Below are 22,088 nucleotides of genomic sequence, written 5' to 3'. Positions count from 1 at the left end.
TATTTCCTGATTGAAGCAAAACTGATGCCTAAAAACTCTCCTGAGCAAGGGCCCAGCCCTTGGTCAGCCTCCCTTTTGCCTGATGATTTGCCTTGGCAATCTTTCTTCCGCAGCGGTGTTGCAGCATCGCAGTCGCGCTGGTGCCCTCGAACGGTGGATTCATCCGGCTGAACTACCCACAAGCTGTTCAGGGCGAGCTCCAAGCCATGACGCATCATTTGCAGATGATAAGCGATGTCCGGCGATTTGGAAGAGGTGGGAAAGCTTGTAGGTCATCAGATTCGACCAGTGTTGAAGACCTCCTAAAGTGCGAGACTTTCGCATCTGTCCCGGTGAGTGCGTTTATTCCTCCTCACCTAGCATGCACTAAAGGGATTGTCCGGGGCGTAGACTCTCGACTGAGCCCAACTGAGACTCGGGAAAAACTGTGTGATGCTGGCGTCATAGCTGTATACCGATGTAACCGATTTGTAAACGGGCAAAAGTTACCACAGGATCGGTTATTGCTACGTTTGCGGGCATGTCCTGCCGATGTTGATTAAAAGTGTGGCCACATATTTTTAGAATAGAACCTCTCGCTTCCCGTCCACTTCAGTGTCGGAACTGTTGGCATTCTGGCCATAGTGCAGCAGGCTACAAATAAAATGGGCGCTGTCGTGCCTGTGGCGACGATCATTCTCCCAATGAATCCACAGCTAAAGTCCAAACGTGCTGCCTATGCGGAGGGAACCATGCGGCTGACTATGGAAACTCCTCGGCTAGACCTAACGTAATACAGTTACACGAGATTATTGACAGGCGACGAAGTTCTAGGCGAGAAGCTATTGCTGTGGCCGAAGAAAGAGCCTTTGGATACGCTGGCGTCACTGCGAGGCAATCTACTTTGCATGAAGACAGCTTGCCAAAGCTCATTGAATCAGCAGTAGGAAAAGCAATGACAAAGGCTATGCAACATATTGTCACAAGTGTAACCGAATGTATTTCACAAGTGTTTACTGCGCAGATGACACAGCTGTTGCAAACAGCTGCCACACCAATCACCAAATCGATTGTTATGTTGCAGAACAGGTAGCCAGTTCAGTCCTAGCGCCGAGTACGACATTGGATCCAATATTTGCAGGATCCGATCCTTGTATATCGCGTCAGTCAGACTCGCAGGTCGACATGGAAATGGGTGATGATACCAGGCCGCAAAAGCGAACTTCGTCTCCTGTAACTGCTTCCTGTCCATATACCAAAAACAAAAAGGGTAATCCTATTTCTCATTCTGTCATCCAAGAAAGTTCATTGTCACCGTAGTCGGTGAATGTCAATTAGATAATCACCATAGCTTTTTTAAAAGTGCTACAGTGGAACTGTCGTTCTTTGTTCTCTGCTTTAACAGACTTAAATTACTTGACAACTCAACTTAATCCTGACGTCATAATCTTACAAGAAACCTGGCTTACTCCTGAGAAGAATTTACATTTTAAAGATTTTCGCGATCTTTTCGATTAGATCGCCTTTCACTTGGACGTGGTTTAATGATTTTGTTATCATCTAAGATCTGTCCTAATGCGAAAATAGCTTTTAGGTTAATGTCTCCAGATTGTCAAATTTTGGCAGTGCACCTTAGCATCCCAGGCTACCGTTCATTTTCGATTATAAGTGATTACTTCCCCACAGGCGTACACAGTGCATACTAATTGGATAGTGCGCTTGCCAGATGCAAAAAGAAGTCGTCCTCACTGATGACTTAAACTTGCATCACGTGTCATGGGCTTACAAAACAGATGCATGTGGAACGCATCCATGGGATTGGACCATAGATAAAAATATTTCATGCCTTAATGTCAGACCACCTACATTTCTCCGTGAGCAATCTCGCTCAGTGTTAGATTTGACGTTTTCTAGAACAAGTGTCGCCGTGACATCTTGGACTACGATTGATTTCGGTACAAACAGTGATCATCTCCTGGTATACTTTGGAATTGCATGCTCTTTAACAACAGTTCAACGACTAGGCAGAACATTTCTGAAATGCAAAAAATTTAAAGACTGCTTGCGCTCTACCATTGCATCATTAATTAGTAGTAAGGACGAAGGAATTGGCCTAAATATATGTTCAGCTTTACAGATGACCCGAGAAAAGTCTGAATTTGTAATTCAGACAGCTAAGTGCTCCCCGTCTAGTCCTTGGAGGAACAGTGAGTGCACGCGAGTTTATCGAAGAAGGAAAGCTGCTTGGAAAAGACTTCTACATAATCAGAACCCACGAAATTATAAAGATTATCAATTCATTTCGGCGACCTTCTGACTTACTATTAAACACGCAGAAGATGAGTACGATAAAAACCATTTCGATTATCTCTCTAAATCTAAAAACGAACGTGCTTTTTTTAATTACCTTCGTTTCAGAAACAGATTCCCAATGAGCGTTAATGAAGACTCATTCGTCAATACCTCACAGGAAAAGCAGGAGTCCTTTGAGCTATTGGCTAAAGGATTGTAGAGCCGGTTCGCAACGCGCCTTCAAAGTTCTGTTTTTCCTCCTGCACTCTCGGACTACATAGAAATATCCCATTCTGAAGTAGCACAAGTTATGTTACGGTTGCCACGTACAGCGCCTGGCCCGGACGGAGTAACAAATGCAAAGTTAAAGATTTTCTTTCAGGAGGCTCCTCGTGAGCTTCTGAACTTGGTAAACTACTCTGTTAACAATGCATTGATTCAACAAGAATGGAAGATCGCCAAAATTATTCCGTTACTCTAAAAGCAAGGGGCGAGGTACACTATCGACAACATCAGACCAATTGCGCTGACATCAAACATAGCGAAACTTACTGAAAGAGGGCTTCTCGGACACATGATAGAGTTTATTGTCGAAAATCAATTGTTGAGTCCTTGCCAAAGCAGATTTCGATCTGCCTATTCAATATGGCACGCTCATATAGACCTTGAAATTCGAATTAACACCGCCAGACAGAAAAAGCAATGCGCGGCTTTATATGCCTTAGATATATGTAAAGCCTATTACAGCATTGAACACACAATTTCAACAAATCGGTTACAGAGCCATTGTTTTCCAGGCTATATTGTAGCATGCGTGCATGAATTGTTAAAATACAGGGAATTCTATTGTTTTCGAAGCGGCTAGTCATCTATTAAACATAAGCAAACAAGAAGTGTGCCTCAGGGATCAATACTGTCACCAGTATTATTTACTATTTTACTTAGCAGAATCCCCGTTCACCCAGGAGTCAGTACCTACGTTTATGCTGATGACATTGCCTTTTTTAGTATCGCTAGTGACATATACTCTCTTTAGGAAATTTTGCATTCGTATCTAAGGGAATTGGCACACTGGCTGGATAGCTTACATTTAAACCTAAATGCTAATAAGTGTGCTATACTTGTTTTTCCAGTTAAAGACCCAGTATGCATATCGCTTCACTATCATCTCGAAGACATCTCACAAGTAGAGTCACTAAAGTACTTTTGGGTTATTTACAACGGAAATCTATCATAATCTAGCATATTGAATATATTGCGACAAAAGGAGCTCGTACAATGGGCATTTTGCGCAAATTAAGCAATCGAAGAACAGGTATGCGAAGGAAATCCCTTTTGATGGTTTGTAAAATGTACGTTCATACGGTGTTAGAATTTGGATGTGTTTTATTCTTAGGTGTTCCATCATACAAGCTTCGTCCACTGCTTTTGTTAGAACGAGAGGCACTACGTCTGTGCTGAGGCCCTCGAAATTACGTTGCAAATACCGTATTATACCTGGAAGCAAGAATCCCACCCACATTATGCCGATTTCCCCTTCTGACCGTTCAGACCTTCTCAAGGCTATATGCGTCACCATAAAATCGTCCTCAAATTATTTTCATCTCAAATCCAGAATTTTTTCCAGTTCAGTGGCCCAGGTTTTATAGACCACAGATTATATTTCTGCAAACGTTGCTTGAACAACTGAATATGCAAATTCGTGATGTGCTTCCTAATAACACGTATTGACATTACCCAGACATCAGGTTAGATGACATTTTCCCAAACCACGCGAAACTACACCCTTACGGCATCTTAAACGCCATGTTGCAAGACCACCTAAACACCCTAAACACAAACATTATCATTGTAACAGATGCCTCAGAGTGCGGGGAGAAAGCTGGCATTGGAATAATTTGGCCAGCGCTAGACTGGTCTTTTTCTTTAACACAGCCTGATTTTGTGCCTATTTTTCTGGCCTTGCTGTTAGCAGTAACTATAGCTTTACGTTAATTAGACCAAATGATTACAACGACTGCTATTCTTACTGACTCCCTTTCTGTATGCTCTTGCCTTACAGCTAATAATGAGTCACCCATGCTAAAACTCTTTCACTTACTAGTTCGTGCCAATGTGCAATGTGTTCATTTGATTTGGGTGCCTGGTCATAAAGGTTTGTTTTTTAATGTAACAGCCGACCCACTGGCACATGCATCACTATCCGGCCCTGTTCTTCCTATTATACCAGTGACAGCACAGATCACGCCTGCAAGATTTCCGATGCGATCAATTAGATTAGCCTTATCATTTATTTATTTATTACATACTGCCAGCCTGGATGTCAGGCTTTAGGCAGGAGTGGGGTACATAACAATACAGCATGTAGGAATACAATGTACATTTGGTCGAGCAAGTACGGCATGAGAAGAACCCACATAAGCCATACAAAGCGGAGTACAAACAATATGCCACGACAATCTGAAGTAACGTTAGCTATTGCGGAATGCGCTCAAGAAAGAAGACACCGTCGAACACTCAACCACATTGGCAGGTAGGTTATTCCATGTACGAATTGTGCTCGGGAAAAATGAGGCTTTGAATGTATTTGTTCTGCACAAGAACTCGCTCACCTTCTTCGAATGGAAGGAACGGGTTTGTCGCTGGGCAATTGAATGAAAATAGGCATTTTTATTTATTCCAAGTTGGTTATGGTAAATTAAGTAGAACATTTTTAGTTTGTCCTGGTGTCGTCTTACCTGTAGGGTCTCTAAATTGGCTGTTTGCAAAAGGGCTGATGGGGATTTTTCCAACTATAACAATTATATATGAACCTGACGCATTTGCGTTGGACATTTTCAAGTTTGGTAATATTGCACTTTGTGTGTGGATCCCAAACGATTGCTGCATATTCTAGAATTGATCTAATGAAAGTTTTGTACGCGAGTAGTCTAATTTCTGTGGAGGATTTACTAAGGGTTCTTCTTAAATATCCATGTTGTTTCATTGCCTTATTTACGGTGTACGTTATGTGGTCATTCCATTTCAAATCTGATGTAATTATTACTCCTAAGTATTTGTATTTTGTAACCTGAGACAAGGCGTTGTTATCGATGGTGTAGCGGAACTTCAAAGGATTAACTTTACGTGTCACAGTCATACCTACTGTTTTTTTATAATTAATGCACATTTGCCAAGTTGAGCACCAGGCTTGAATTTTACGTAAAGACATATTTAACAATTCCTGATCGTCGTTGCACAAAATCTCATGGTAAAGTATACAATCATCGGCAAACAGACGTATTTTAACTGATATATTGGCTGCAATATCATTTATAAATACCAAGAAGAGTAATACCAAATCAAACCCATATTTGACTGCTTCTCCAGAGTACAATCACCTGGCATTTCCCTGGCTTAGCAAATCGTGTTAAACGAAGATGCTTGAGGTCTGCCTCAGCAAATTGGTCGGCCGCATTCCCTCCCTAAATTTCTATTTACACAAGCCGGGTTTGGTTCCCTCTCCCCTCTATTTTTTTTGTAATGAGGAGAAGACGATACAGCACTTCCTTCTATCTTGTCACCGCTTTAGTGCGTTAATAAAAAGATTGTTGGAGATACCTTTTAGAAGAATTGGCCTGGTCTTGACAGAAACTGCAATCCTTTCGTTCGGGGCATCCACTTCGGGTTTCAGCCGCAGGGATGCATGCTTCGTTGTCGAAACATTCCTTACAGAAACTAAATGAATGCCCTTCTATATTTTTATTTTAGTTTAATTTTAAATAAGGTATTACTCATTCAACATCACCTTTCTGATATTATTTTAACTGGTAATTCAACCCTATTCAATGCTATTCCCATAGATATTAGGACCTTGATGCTCTATATTTATTTGCAATAATCCACCCATTTCTTCCCCAATCCCCCATCGTGGGTAGGAGCCACACGTGTCACAGGCTACAAGAACAGCAACAACCCAACTGGGAGCAGTCTCCTCTTCCCAGGGGTTTGGTTGAAGAAGCGCCGGTCACTTGTTGATATACTGTTATATTAGGGTTTGCGTGGATGGGCATTCGGAAATTTGCGTGAGCTTGTGTTTGCATGAGAGATTACTCATTGAAAGACGAATAAGCTGCCCTTGTTTAATAGCTCAGCGCAATATCTGTCACGAGGAAAGTTTCGACGTCAACAGTGCGCAGGAAATCAGAAAGTGTATGCATAAGCGCAACTCTTCATGCGTCGTGATATGGCACATTTACATCTCAAATTTGTGAAAGTCAAAGTAAAATCTGTTGGCTGGTAAGTAGGCCTACGAAATTCCACTACAGGATGAGAGCATGGGGCAGTATTAAAAATAAAACGCAAAAACAGCTTCACTCAGGAAAGGCGCACTGTCTGGCGTTATTGTAAAGTAGATAATAGACATTTAGGTCGAGAAAATGCTGCAAACAGTTGTGGTGTCACGCCCGCGATAGCTGCGCTCTATGTACGACGATTTCAGAGACTGTTTTTGCAGCTGTTCACGCCGGTACCTTACAGAATTGCTGGGCGATACAACGTTGGATGTTACGTTGTTCTAATGTAAAAAATTAAATTATGGCGTTTAACGTGCAAAACCACTTTTTGATTATGACGCACGCCGTAGTTGAGGACTACGGAAATTTGACCACCTGGGGTTCTTTAACGTGCACGTAAATCTAAGTACACGGGTGTTTTCGCATTTCGCCCCCATGGAAATGCGACCGCTGTGGCCGGGATTCGATCCCGCGACCTCGTGCTCAGCAGCCCAACCCCATAGCCACTGAGCAACCACGGCGAGTTGTTCTAGTGTAGCAAAGTTGTATGTCTGAGCATATTTTCGTTCAAATAATAAAATACTCACAAATAATGCACAACGACTGTCGGAGACGGACATATAGACCGACATAGGTATAGGCCAGCTGATTCGCGCCGTCTGTACCGTTGGGCCAAAGAGAAAATTGCGGCCATCGCTCGCAATCAAATGGGGGGCGTACTTGTGGGGCAGAGTTTGGCTATGGGCTAGTTTGTATATTAAAGCAACTTGACTTGCAGCGCGTGCATAGACAAAAGGACTGAAAGAACGCCGGAGACAAGCGCTGACTACCGGCTGCAATTTTATTTTGAATAACCAGCCTTTATAACCAAGACACCTGGGCAAAGCTCTTGTGCTTGCCGTGGTGTCTTGTTTATATATGTATGTTCTTCGAAATGAAGATGCACTCGGAAGTCTTTGCTTCCCTTTGTCTTTCTCCAGGTGTTTTCGTCCGCGCTTTAAGTCAAGTTTATTTGTAGGGCGCGGATGTTGCGCCAACTAAGTGCCAGCGTCAGCGTAGCAGTTACCTTGGAATTTTTTTACTTCTGATCTGAGAATAATTATTTCCCTCAGGCCAACTGCTGTCGTCTGGTGCTTGGTCCATCCTCCTCAGTGGATGCATGCCACAGATGACGATAACCACCATCATCATCGTAGTCATAAACAGCAGGAGTAGCTGCAGCAGAAGCCAGCCGCGTTAACGTTCTTGCTCGTCTTTGCTCTGAATTTTCAGATTTCGGATCAAGGAAGAGTTTCAACACGTACACTACCGGCCTGCTACCCCTGCTGCGGTCACCGCACCGAGGTTCTGCACAGCAGGAGCTTACTCCACGTTACGGAAAAATCAACTGCACGGCTATCGTGATAAAGGCTGAGGTGAGAACTTGTATAACTGTGAACAAAATTTGTCTAGACCGATTGCCACATGTCCTTCCAAGAATAGTGTGACTGCGAAGTTGCTCCGCTAGGGTAGGTGCGGAAATAGGCACATGCACACCGCGAACGGGCTGAAGATATCAAACATCGCATTAAAAAAGGTGTAAATTGTATTGAAAATGGAAAATTTATCATAAATTATCAAACTAAAAAGTAACAATAATCACAATATTTTGCAACTGATCCAGTGCACACGTGGGCTAAGAGTCACAAAAGCTCATGCACTAGAATTATTCCAAAAGAGCATACTCCAGACAACACTAATGCTGAAAATAATATCCAAGGTAGACAGCCATTAGCAAGAAAGCACGTAGGAACGAAAAGCTTTGTTAAAACGGACATATTGTGATTTCTACAGCTAATTACGCGTTTATTCTCGTTTCGCTTTCGCTACAGCTATATGTGGAAAATGTGTGAAAATATTTTGAACCTACGTGAAACAGCGTTTCACATGTAATTCGTGGTTCCGGTTACGGTTATGGAAAGGAATGATCCAGCAAAAAGTATAAATATGTGCAACACTGCTCCGGATATGAGCGGCTGCTTTACTGAAAGATGGTTTCACATATTTTTTAGGAAGACACGTCACAAAGCGGTCTCCCGCGCAGCAAATGTCGCGCGGCCGCACCATGCAGGCTTAGGCGGAGGGGGAGGGGGCGGAGTCACCTCCTTCACGTGGTTTGTTCATAGGAATCACAAGCACTATCGTCGCCACTGGGCCTGTCAGGTGACTTTCCTTCATTTCCCGAGTGTCTTCGGTCATGAGCAAGTGGCGAGTGATGAAGGCTTTGCTGCCGCTCCAGTTTTTCCCGCACGGGTAGCGCTCGTGGTGTCCTGCCCTCCTGTCTGTGCTTTCTTACGCTACGACGACTTCGATGCGTACCAACCAACTCGCCTGAGAAGTTCTACTACTAAGTCTTTTAACTGTTCAGGTCGCTGCAGGATGACTAATTTTGGAGGCACCTCTTTTACCTAGCCTATTATTGTCTTCGATGGAACTCTCAGTTATGCATAGTATACCTAGCTGGCCTGCTCGTAGCTTTAGTTTAAGTCATAATACATGCTTTCCGTTTGCAGGCGTGGTTGTCGTACATTGTTTCCTCGCGCTTTTGTCACACCACATATGATGGACAGGGGTGCTCCAACCGTGGTGCGCGTTTTTCCGAGGCGTAGCGCCGTTGCCACCCCTTCCCTCACGCCTTAATAGATAATTTATTGTAATAGAAATTTAGGACAAAAGAAATTCACGTACAATCACCGCTGTTCTCTGCCCCTAATTATATTATGTGCAATACCTTTTTCCCTTAAGCGAAACATATTTGCAAATATTTTCTTGATAGCATATGCCTAAGTGGAATGAGATTTATACAAAGTTTATCAGCTAGCCTTAGCAAAGCTAGAAAACCAATAAAAACAGACGATTATGTTACCTACAGTGTTTGGTCTTAAGTGCAACTTGCCAACCTGCATAAAATACCTGTGTTCCAAATACCTTAATAAATAAAAATGCTATTTACCAATTTTTTTGTTTTTTTTTAATGCCGACGTAGATGGGAAAGTCGGAGTGGAAACCAGGTTATTGCTAGTGCACGTATTGCATACTTTCCATGGCTTGCTATAATTTTCTGTTTAGCTAACTCATGGTTACCCCTCCGTTGAGTTTTGGTACTTCGATGAGCCGATATGAGAGAGTCTCGTAGCTCGAATGGGCGCAATTGGTGATTAACGACTAGTTACAAAGTTTCAGAAGTAGCTAGTTGGAGACCCGGACCAAACATCCTCACTTGCCATTATAACGTTCGCATGGACGACTATAAACTGCGGCGAAAGAAACGTAGCTACTTGCATGAAGTAAACTGCTTTTTGGCCTAGTTCGTATCTGCCGAGAGACGGATTTGCCACAAAGAAGACACACATAAAAAAGGAAGCTAGATTGACAAGGGGGGGGGTGGCACTTCTATCGTCAATGTGGCTATTTTATGTCTGTCTCTCTGTCTGCCTGTCTGTCTCTCTCTCTGGCATGTGTGTGTGTGTGCGTGTGCGTGTGCGTGTGCGTGTGTGTGTGTGTGTGTGTGTGTGTGTGTGTGTGTGTGTGTGTGTGTGTGTGTGTGTGTGTGTGTGTGTGTGTGTGTGTGTGTGTGCGTGTGCGTGTGTGTGTGTGTGTGTGTGTGTGTGTGTGTGTGTGTGTGTGTGTGTGTGTGTGTGTGTGTGTGTGTGTGTGTGTGTGTGTGTGTGTGTGTGTGTGTGTGTGTGTGTGTGTGTGTGTGTGTGTGTGTGTGTGTGTGTGTGTCTTTGCCGCGTATACGTTGTGGGCGTGTAAATATATCAAAATTTCGCAACCTTTTGTCAGCGTTTGCGAGACACCCAATAGTGCATCCACCAGCTGCACATTTCGTTTCCTGTACTTTCCCTGGCATATATTCGCACCAGCTCACGTGGTTTATGAGGGACATGCCAGGACAAGAAAGCCCCGCCACAGGTGCGTTTGCGGTTGAAAAGGACAACGAGGCAGATGGAAACGTCAGAGGGCCATTGCAGGCTTGACAGCAAGAAAACATCACGTGGACTCGTGTGAGCCGAAGTTAGCGAAGGATGCAAGCTTTGCATGAAACAGCGCAGACGCTGCAATAAAGAAGCTGGATCAGCAACAGGCAGCGTGGGAGAACCGGCGACGAGATCATAATCACGAACAAGAGCAAACATTTGACGGAGATATGTGCGTATAGGCCTCCTTACTAGCGACGAGGGGATCAACGAGGTAGGCAAAGCCAAACGATATACTCCTGGCGACTTCCTCATAAAACGAAACGCTAGAATGTTTGGGCCACATTACGCAAACCAAATAGCATACTCAAAACTCCAACCGAATAAACGGGGTATTTGACAGCAGTTTTTGGCACGTAAGGTAGTTCAACATTCGAATATATGGTGGTCCCAGATACAAAGGCACTGCAATCCTGAATGACGGGTAGAGGGTAGCGGTTAGGAACACTGGTCGCATTAGCCGCCGATCGTTATTTCTTTCAGGTCTCATGAATTTGAAGAAGGTCCCATGAATTTGAAGACCACGAGCTTGAAGACGGAATAATCGCATTTAGCTGTACCATCTGCCCATGCTAGTGGCCATCAACATGGAGCTTGTCAGCGGCAAATCCAGAACACTGTTGCTCCATGGCAGGTCTTGCTGAATCTCCGGGTAACCAGTAACCGCGGGAGACTAAACACAATTAACAAGGCGCAGAATACCAGGACTCAAGACGAAGAACAAACGACAGGACCGGCGCCGGTCCTGTCGTTTGTGTTCTTCTTCTTAGTCCTGGTGTTCTGCGCCTTTTCTTTACTAATTAAAGCATGAACCAACTAGCCAAGCAAGAGTTTTACTTGTACAACTAACAAGAGCAAATGTTTTTTACCAGGGCTACGCCAGAAGCATAACAACACGCCAAACTGTATTTTAGCTAATAACATTAGTTAGACGTTACGATAGAAAAGCAAGAAACCTAATAGGGGAGGGGGCGATACTGCAAGTGGCCACCTAGTTAACTTGACCACTTTGTTTGTTGCAAAAGTGCTGATTGGTTGGGAGCGTCTGTCTCCGTCTGACGCATACCCCAGCCCGGCCATCTAAACCTTTAGCAGCAGAGGATATGGACATTTCCATTACATGGACACTTGCCGGTATGCCGCCCCCCCCCCCCCCTTCAGTATCAACGCCAATCAGGCACGGAGAATTACAGGATAGCGCAAGATATCAACGGCTAGATGTAAGCTTCGCGCTAACTTGAACGTTTTTTGTGTTTGAACGTTACGCATACACAGCAAACAGCACAACCAAGCAGCTGCAAAGCGGACAAATACATAAAGGGCTCCTTCTATAAGAACAAAGTATAATTAGGCACTCGTTCTTTGCGAAAGAATGGCCATGCCCTTATCATGTACAAGCGATCTTTGTATATTTGCAGGATTCAAGTGATCGATTTTGAAGAGCCACATTGTGCGTTTTACCTTGCAGGCCACGGTGTTCGGTGACTTGGGACTGGATAGACGTTGCCCTCACGAGCAACGACTTGCAGCCGTCACTACATCTAGTGCTCTAGCCAAGGGGCCGTCACGAGCCATTCACTCCCTACGTGCTACACTCCATACTACCGCAGCTACTTTCACCAGCTAGAATATGTAGGAATTAGAAAGCTAAAGAAATATAAATGTTACAAGGTATACACATTGCGCAAGTCCTAAGGGCGTACGGAAAGGCTTGCTGCTTTGCCACTATAGTTCTCAAGCAGTTGCGCAGTTACAGTCCACCGTAGTGCGGTGCACATCATAACAGTTTTAACGTATTTTCTGAAAAATCGATGAAGTGGAAAGTTCGTATCTGGAATATATTTAAACATGCACATTTATCTCTTGCCGATTACCGCTTTTTTTTTCTGTTCTTTCTACGAAACAAACATTTCGCCGTCACGTTATAGCTAACAAATTCCAGAACTGTTGCACTTTCGAAGAATGTTATCTGCTGTGGGCGAAATTTCTTGAAAAAATATTTTGAATTTCAGTGACACATTATGCAGCACCACTGCATTCCGCTGCGTGGCGTCAGAGACACATATATAGGGCGTTTATGAAAACAATAGCGCTACAAACAAAATCTTTTAAATAGAACATAATGAAATCAACCAAGGTGAGTTTCTAGTGGTCATACAGATTGTCTTCGGGAATGCCGTGATGTTTTGTCAGGTGGTGGATATCTGCGCCAAAGTACATCCACAGCATGTCAATCCGTTGACATGCGATGACACAGAAATTTGTTGCTCCGTAGTTGCATTCGCCTAGTGTGTGAACTGTATTGAATCAAGGCTTATTTCTTAACTTACATTGTACGTTCAACAATGACTGACTTGATATTTATGCTATGAACTGGACTTGTGTATTGTATCGTAAATAGTGTTTTCTGCCAACTTGTGCCTTTTTCTTTATGCAGACTAATAACGCCACACGTAAGTATGCCGAATTGCTTTCGTGGTATACCGTACTGGTTCCTTGTGGAACACATTTATTACTGTCGTGCTCGCAATAATTCTATAAGTTCTATGAACATGGATGGATAAAGAGCGTGAGAGTCAAACCAGTCTCAAGAAAACAAATACAACAAAAGCACTCATACACGAAGAAACCAAATCAGTGGCCAACGCACTGTTAGGAAGCACAATACTTGAAGATATTTACACATGACGAGAAATAGTACGAGCCACGTCTGCGGTAATATTATGGACGCATTGTTCGTCCATAATGCGCCTTGCTTGTCATGTTCACTCCGGGCCGGTCTATCAAACATTTCTGCGTATAACGTAAGCGCGCGTAATTTCCTATTTAACACTACTGGTTTACGCTGCCCCTTCTTCAACAAGTACTACAGTTTACGTCTTGTTCCAAAAGGTTACCGTGCGCACATTCAGCTAAAATGACCACGTCTGGTCACCTCGGGTTGCTGAACGGAGGTTTCACGTGCAGTTGAACGCAAGGGCACCAGGCTCGGCGTGTGTCGAGTTGGCTCTTGAGCACAGATTTTGAGTCTGCCAGAACTATTCGAAGATTGAGTATACAAGCAGTTCACTTTGGGCTGGCAGCGCTCAACTACACAAAAACCGAAGCTGGTAGGACCGTTCTCTTGCTCATTTTGCTTTTTCGCACTGCATATTTCACACAGTGTAATGATTAAACGATGCTCTTGTTAAAGAAGGCAGACGGCGCACAATGACAGGCTGGGGCCCCTACTCCCGTACATTGTAATGCACCTGACGATCACGACGAAAGTCCAGGTGACACGCCGGGTCCGCAGTAGTGCGTTTATCTCTTCCAAGACTCGCCTTCTGTCTTCCTTGATTTGCATGCCGTCATTTCTCCGCTAACAGTTAGTGCTAAATGTAGACCACGCCAGAGCTAATCATAAAGAGCAACGCGGAAAGATCGGTGAAAATATTTGGAGACAAAAATATTTGAAATCCAGATCATAGTAAGTGATTGCGCTCCCTTTACTGGCCAGTGCCCCTACAGACGCATCAGAGGCGTGGCACCCATAATTTGTGTTGCGGTGCACCCCAGTTTATTTGCACTGACAAAAACATTAAAACGTAAGTGAAGTCAGAGCGTTAAAAGAGCAGGCAACAGACGCGAACGAAAAAGGCATATATATATATACATAAGCTCAATCAAATTTTAAATTGAAACCACTTTCTTTATCGATGTTTGAATGCCCTTTCTTATTTACTATGTTGAAATTGTATAATAGTTAAATTGTTGCAAGATTTAAACTGTTGACAGGGCACGCATCACAGTAGCAATTACACCAACGCAACATGGCTTCGCATTTTTAGTCAGCCCTTTCTATAGGGGAGATTATCTATTTCGTCTTCTAGTCTGCGCGAGGCCTATGCACGAGGTGAAGCCAAATAAGGCTTACATCGTTGGCTTTGTAGTGGATATAGAGGAGACGCTGCAATGTGCAAACTGTATCGAGGAGAACAGTAATAGTCGCGTGAGACACATAAACGTAAACATATCAATCCGCGCCAAAATATATGAGCTTTGTGTAATTGTCGATGAGTTCTACTTATTGCACTGAGCATAAGTTTTAATTCTTCATTTTTACGGGCTCTGTGGCCACATGCTATTCCAAGCGTACGCAAACATTTTCATAATGTGACAGTAATTACGAGGTAACACGCACGTCCAAGTTTCTCCAGTTACTTCCTCAAGCCCAACAATTCGGTCAGGGTGCATCTGAGTAAATGTAGACACACTATTTATCTGCTGGAACTGTTCGTAAAGATTCTGACCATGTCATATTCGTGGCCACAGAATTCGTCAACCTGCAGTAGAATACCTCACACAATGCATTTCTTGCGGCAGTGTTCGTTTTGCAAACACAATTTTTAGGTTTCTTTTATTAGTGCTCACGAATTCTCTTCATCGAAAAACAAACACTCGCAGACAACTGAACCAATAAAACGCCCAGCTTGATCACAGATTTGCCAAATATAAAAAGGGTCTCTTAATACTAATTCGCTGTAGGATATTGTAAACGCTACCTAGGCAGAAAATTATGCTTCTTACGGCTAATATGGACCGGACTACTTTTATAACCAAGCAAGAACAATTATGTTTCCAACCTGTAGCGCAGCCAACTAATCAGCCATGCACGCGAGCATTCGCGAACAGCTGTGATTCGGATAAACCACCCGCTTCAATGAAACGATGCTTTCACCATATTGATTAGAGCTTTGGGCGACCTTTTCGGAACGAACTCGATATCTTTATTTTTTTATCTTCGCAGGCAAGACGCCGACATCCGTTGGAACTCCCACGATGTCATCATCAGTAGTGGTACCCATATCAACGTCACCAAGTTCCCCTATACCCTCAAACCCGACCACGACAACCACAGCTGCGCTGTTCAAGAGTATGTCTGAATTCAAAATGTCATTTACTTTTCTGTCATTATTTTTCACTCTGAATTATAGCGTGTGTCGTCAAAGCTGAGGGAGTATTTAAAAGAGAAGCTTTACAGTTAAACTTGGAGTGCCCGTATGAGGAAAATATTTGCAAAACTGTAATTTATTCACTTGAAACTTTGCACACAACATAGGCCGTAACCTGTCCTCATTAAGCGAACACCACAGGTAACTTGTATAAAGCTTTCAAATACAAAGAGAAAATGACGGCTCATTAGTTATTGTCAAAGCTGATAATTAGCTTTACACGTTAACCCTTCGTCGGACAGTAAACTTACATGCCCCCCTCGCCCTCCTCCTGTTTAACCAAAATGTTAACTTCGTGTGACTTAAAGCTTTATCGGGAGAATAGAAAACAGCTCGCTTGGGCCGAATAACGCTGTCTGGCAATTGCCGAACACCACCTTTATTGTAAATATATTTTATACTTATGGCGCTTATAGCTGTCTCAGGACATCAGGCTAAATTCTTATTCGTTCGACAAACATATTTATAGCGCTCTGGCGCGTTTGTATACGTATTTCACTACTAAAATCAGAATTACTCCCCCACTTCGATGTTTGCATGCACAGTCTTCATAACCTGTCCCCTATATTGACACGTGTACTTATATTTATCGGGCAACCACGTTTCGCCGCTTAACAACTGTAATCGCACAGCGAGGGACGCGCCTGCATGTATCCGACGTTTCTGGAAAGTTATCGACGCTTCTATCCGCGTGTCTGTTGTCGCCGAACCTTGTGTTATCAGATTTCATCGCGTGACACGAATGATGTAGAACTTTGTGCAAGACACGCGGTACCCATCAGGTAATCTGGAACATTCGACGACTGATCTATAAAAGCCGACGCGCTTGACCCGCTGATCAGATTTTCGACGATCGCCGAGCGTGTTCGCCGCTATCGTTGCGCTATAAGTGTAGCCTGTTTTGTGGGCACAGGTTCGCCCAATAAAAGTTAGTTTTGTCGTTCACAGTACTGCTACTGTGTTATTCAACGTCACGACCACGTGACATCTGGTGGAGGTGCTTGTGCGTTCATGTACCGAACGCCCCCGCAAAGCCGCGATCCAAGCCCGAAGCCCGAGGACAAAACCAAAGTCGCCCAAGAACAGCGAGCTAGCCGCCGGCTGCAAGGACTGCCCCCAGAGCACGGACTCCTACCTGAGACGTACAGGAAGATCGCCACCAAGTCCACCCCAATGGCAGCCCCAGCATCCCCCGTCGTGCTGCAGCAGCCCAGGGAGCCTCCGACGTTCCGCGGTTCAACGTTCGAGGACGCAGAAAGCTGGCTTGAGACATACGAGAGGGTCGCTGCTTTTAACAACTGGAACAGCGAAGACAAACTGCGACCTGTCTTCTTCGCATTGGAAGACGCTGCCAGGACGTGGTTCGAGAACCGAGAAGCCACCTTGACTACCTGGGAGCTGTTCCGAAGCGGCTTCCTGAAGACATTCACAAGCGTCGTACGCCGAGAACGAGCCCAAGCACTACTGGAAACCCGAGTGCAGCTACCCAACGAGACCACCGCGATTTTTACAGAAGAAATGAGCCGCCTATTCCGCCACGCCGACCCGGAAATGTCCGAGGAAAAGAAAGTCCGGCTACTAATGCGTGGTGTTAAGGAGGAACTTTTCGCCGGTATGGTACGAAACCCCCCGAAGACTGCCGACGAGTTTCTTCGCGAGGCCACTAGCATCGAGAAGACACTCGAGATGCGAAACCGGCAATTCGACCGCCGCACCAACGCTACAAACTATGCCGGAGTTCAATCACTGGCCTCCGAAGACCTGCGCGAGGCTATCAGGGCAGTCGTACGAGAGGAGCTTCAGAAGATCTTCCCGTCGTCGCAGCCTCAAGTGGCCTCGATCGCTGACATCGTCAAAGATGAGGTTCAGCGGTCGCTTGGAGTCCCGGAGGTGCAACCTCAATTACCGCAACCCAAACCCGAAGCGATGACCTACGCCGCCGTCGTACGCCGTCAAGGCCCTCCTCAGCGACCGCGCCAGGGCCCTGTAACGCCGCAATTTCGTCGTCCGCCGCCGCCGCCGCCAGCACGACCACCCGTCGCCCAGCGCACCTACGCGAGGAAGACGGACATTTGGCGTGCTCCTGACCACCGCCCGCTCTGCTACCACTGCGGAGAAGCGGGTCACGTCTACCAACGATGTCCGTACCGGGAGATGGGACTGCGAGGTTTCGCCGTCAACGCGGCGCGTCCACAGCTTGGAGAGCGCCCACGTGACATCGCCGATTACCTCGCCGCTACTCAGTGGAGCTCTCGACGGCCATCCCGTTCGCCATCACCAGGACGCTACCTGTCGCCGCAGCGCCGACCATACACTGGCCCAGCCCGGGGCCGGTCAGCGAGCCCATATCCGGAAAACTAAAAGCAGCAACCGATGGAGGTGCGGTTGCTGTTCGTCGAACTGACGAAGATCCTCCGCCGCCGACGAAGACGACGACGAAACGATCTCGACGACATAACAACGACACGCCGCCGTCCCGACGAAGTCAGGAAGGCAAGACTACACCGACGAACGACGACTTGCCGACGCGACGTTCCAATTTCAGTTCAACACGACGCAGCCGTGATCCGACGCCACGACCTAACTGCAACGCCAGACAAAGAACCACCGACCTCGACGTGCTTCTCGACGGCCACGCAGTCACTGCCTTAGTCGACACAGGGGCTGATTACTCTGTCATGAGTGGACACATCGCCGCCCAGTTGAAGAAAGTTAAGACTACGTGGGAAGGCCCTCAAATTCGAACCGATGGAGGACACCTCATCACGCCGTCTGGAGTCTGCACGGCAAGAATTACCGTTCATGACCGGACTTACCCTGCCACCTTCGTTATCCTCCAACAGTGTTCACGAGACGTCATTCTCGGTATGGACTTCCTGAACCAACACGGAGCAGTCATCGACCTGAAGTCGAAGTCAATAACGCTGTCGGAAGTTAAAGCGATACCGCCGGAGAGCCCTCGTAGTCACCACGCCTTGAGTGTGCTCGAAGACCAAGTGAGCATCCCGCCCCGCTCCAGCATTGTTATTTCGGTCGGCACCGAAATACCCGCTGACGTAGAAGGTGTCATCGAAGGCGACCAACGTCTCCTGCTAGACCGTGAAATTTGCGTCGCAAGAGGGATCGCTCGACTGCATGGAGGGAAAACTGAAGTGTTGCTGACAAACTTCAGCCAGGAGTTCAAGCACATCAACAAGGGCACGACGATCGCGTACATCGAGGAAATTGTGGAAACCGGTAATGCGTTTGTCCTCTCGGATTCCGCCGCATCTACCCCGACGACCATGGTTCCCGAACCAGACTACGACATTAATCCAAGTCTCCCAGTGATTAAGCAACAGCAGCTCAGAAGTCTGCTCCGACGATACAAAGGCTGCTTTTCGACGACATCGAGGATTCGACAAACACCAGTCGCCAAGCATCGCATAATCACCGAGGAGTACGCTCGACCACTCCGCCAAAGCCCTTACCGAGCTTCGCTGCGAGAACGCGAAGCTATAAGAGAACAAGTCGACGAAATGCTGCGCGACGACATCATCCAGCCGTCGTAAAGCCCGTGGGCATCCCCTGTTGTCCTGGTGAAGAAAAAGGACGGAACCCTACGTTTCTGCGTCGATTATCGTCGTCTGAACAAGATCACGAAGAAGGACGTATACCCCCTTCCACGGATAGACGACGCATTGGATCGGCTCTGCAACGCTAAGTACTTCTCGTCGATGGATCTGAAGTCTGGCTACTGGCAAATAGAAGTCGACGAGAGAGATCGCGAAAAGACCGCCTTCATCAAGCCAGACGGCCTCTACGAGTTCAAGGTCATGCCATTCGGACTCTGCTCGGCACCTGCAACTTTCCAGCGCGTCATGGACACGGTGTTAGCAGGATTGAAGTGGCAGACCTGCCTTGTTTACTTGGATGACGTCGTCGTCTTCGCCGAAAATTTCGACGATCACCTTAGGCGGCTTACGACAGTACTAGAGGCCATCAAGTCATCAGGTCTCACTCTGAAGCCAGAAAAATGCCGCTTCGCTTACGACGAGCTTCTGTTCCTAGGCCACGTCATCAGTAAATCCGGAGTACGCCCCGACCCCCAGAAAACAGCTGTCATCGCAAAGTTCCCGCAGCCCACCGACAAGAAGGCAGTGCGTAGATTCCTTGGCATGTGTGCCTACTACAGGCGCTTTGTCAAGGACTTTTCACGCATCGCTGAGCCGCTGACGCAGCTAACTAAATGCGACGTCGAGTTCAAATGGGAAACGCCGCAGGCCGACGCATTTCAAGAACTCAAACGACGCATGCAGTCGCCGCCCGTACTTGCGCACTTCGACGATCACGCCGATACCGAAATCCACACGGACGCCAGTAGCCTAGGCCTCGGCGCCGTCCTGGTCCAGAGAAAATATGGACATGAACACGTGATAGCTTACGCTAGCCGGTCGTTGTCAAAGGCGGAAGGCAACTATTCTACGACCGAAAAGGAATGCCTCGCCATCATTTGGACTACAGCTAAATTTCGCCCTTATCTTTATGGCAGGCCATTCAAAGTCGTCAGTGACCATCACGCGTTGTGTTGGCTAGCGAGTATAAAGGATTCTTCAGGACGACTGGTGCGGTGGAGCCTCAGACTACAAGAATACGACATCACTGTAACCTACAAGTCCGGACGAAAACACTCCGATGCCGATTGCCTATCACGCGCCCCCATTGACCCGCCGCCGCAAGATGACGAAGATGACGACGCCTTCCTTGGCATGATAAGCGCGGAAGACTTCGCTGAACAGCAACGGGCAGACCCGGAGCTAAAAGGCCTGGTGGAATATTTGGAAGGGCACACCGACGTTGTCCCCAGGGCATTTAAGCGCGGATTATCTTCCTTCACGCTTCAAAACAATCTCCTCGTGAAGAAGAACTTTTCACCAGTCCGCGCCAACTACCTTCTTGTTGTCCCGTCAGGACTTCGTCCAGAAGTATTGCACGCCCTACATGACGATCCGACCGCTGGACACCTCGGTTTTTCCCGGACACTATCGAGGATACAAGAAAAGTATTATTGGCCGCGCCTGACCGCCGATGTCTCCCGTTATGTCAGAACATGCGGAGACTGTCAGCGACGCAAGACACCGACAACAAGGCCAGCCGGATTACTACAGCTAATCGAGCCTCCTTGCCGACCATTCCAGCAGATCGGGATGGACTTGCTGGCACCCTTTCCGACGTCAACAACCGGAAATAAGTGGATCGTCGTGGCGACAGACTACCTTACCCGCTTCGCTGAAACTAAAGCACTGCCGAAAGGTAGCGCAGCCGAAGTGGCAAAATTCTTTGTCGAAAACACCCTGCTTCGACACGGCGCCCCAGAAGTCCTCATCACCGACAGAGGAACGGCCTTTACAGAAGAGCTCACCCAAGACATTCTGAAATACAGTCAGACAAGGCACAGGAGGACCACGGCCTACCACCCGCAGACGAACGGTCTTACGGAGCGGCTGAATAAGACCCTCGCCGACATGCTAGCGATGTACGTCGACGTCGAACACAAGACCTGGGATGCCGTCCTGCCGTACGTAACATTCGCTTACAACACGGCGGTGCAAGAAACAACACAGATCATGCCGTTTAAGCTGGTTTACGGCAGGAACCCGATGACGACGCTCGACGCCATGCTGCCCCACGTCACTGACGAAGAGAATGTTGACGTCGCTAGCTATCTCCAGCGCGCCGAAGAAGCCCGACAGCTCGCCCGCCTACGGATCAAGAACCAACAGAGGACCGACAGCCGACACTGCAACCTCCGACGACGCTTTGTTGAGTACCAGCCCGGCGACCGTGTTTGGGTTTGGACACCGATACGCCGACGAGGACTCAGTGAGAAACTACTCCTACGCTATTTCGGACCCTACAAGGTCATCCGACGTATTGGCGCTCTGGACTATGAGGTCGTGCCAGACGGCATTTCGCATTCACAGCGACGTCGCGCACGACCTGAAGTGGTCCACGTGGTGCGTCTTAAACCATTTTACGGACGCTAACGAACTTTCCTTATTTTGTTTTTTTTTCTTTTTTTGCTATGAGTGCTTACTTATTACTTTCGTTTGTTTGCAGCATCGGGTCGATGCTTTTTAAGAGGGGGGTAATGACACGTGTACTTATATTTATCGGGCAACCACGTTTCGCCGCTTAACAACTGTAATCGCACAGCGAGGGACGCGCCTGCATGTATCCGACGTTTCAGGAAAGTTATCGACGCTTCTATCCGCGTGTCTGTTGTCGCCGAACCTTGTGTTATCAGATTTCATCGCGTGACACGAATGGTGTAGAACTTTGTGGAAGACACGCGGGTCCCATCAGGTAATCTGGAACATTCGACGACTGATCTATAAAAGCCGACGCGCTTGACCCGCTGATCAGATTTTCGACGATCGCCGAGCGTGTTCGCCGCTATCGTTGCGCTATAAGTGTAGCCTGTTTTGTGGGCACAGGTTCGCCCAATAAAAGTTAGTTTTGTCGTTCACAGTACTGCTACTGTGTTATTC

At 46.5% G+C, this 22,088-nt stretch overlaps 1 protein-coding gene across 4 annotated transcripts in view; it reads left to right on the top strand.

The window, feature by feature from the left end:
- LOC135902066 (uncharacterized) overlaps positions 1-22,088 on the top strand; it is an 87,554-nt gene that overhangs the window by 1,737 nt on the left and 63,729 nt on the right. Inside the window, exons 2-5 of one of the 4 annotated variants that reach the window (XM_065431970.2) lie at positions 114-332; positions 7,818-7,960; positions 12,033-13,017; positions 15,354-15,479. In XM_065431970.2, coding sequence (XP_065288042.1) covers positions 12,996-13,017; positions 15,354-15,479 — 148 coding nt within the window. In that variant the 5' untranslated portion in view covers positions 114-332; positions 7,818-7,960; positions 12,033-12,995. Of the gene's footprint in view, positions 1-113; positions 333-7,817; positions 8,748-10,256; positions 11,217-11,331; positions 13,018-15,353; positions 15,480-22,088 lie in introns of those variants that run through there. The other 3 variants (XM_070537074.1, XM_065431969.2, XM_065431971.2) reach the window with 3 other exon arrangements.

The sequence above is a fragment of the Dermacentor albipictus genome, chromosome 4 (assembly GCF_038994185.2).
Source record: "Dermacentor albipictus isolate Rhodes 1998 colony chromosome 4, USDA_Dalb.pri_finalv2, whole genome shotgun sequence".
In the NCBI taxonomy this organism is placed as follows: Eukaryota; Metazoa; Arthropoda; class Arachnida; order Ixodida; family Ixodidae; genus Dermacentor; species Dermacentor albipictus.
Note: the sequence above shows the minus strand (reverse complement) of the source record. Positions and strands in the feature narration are given on the sequence as shown.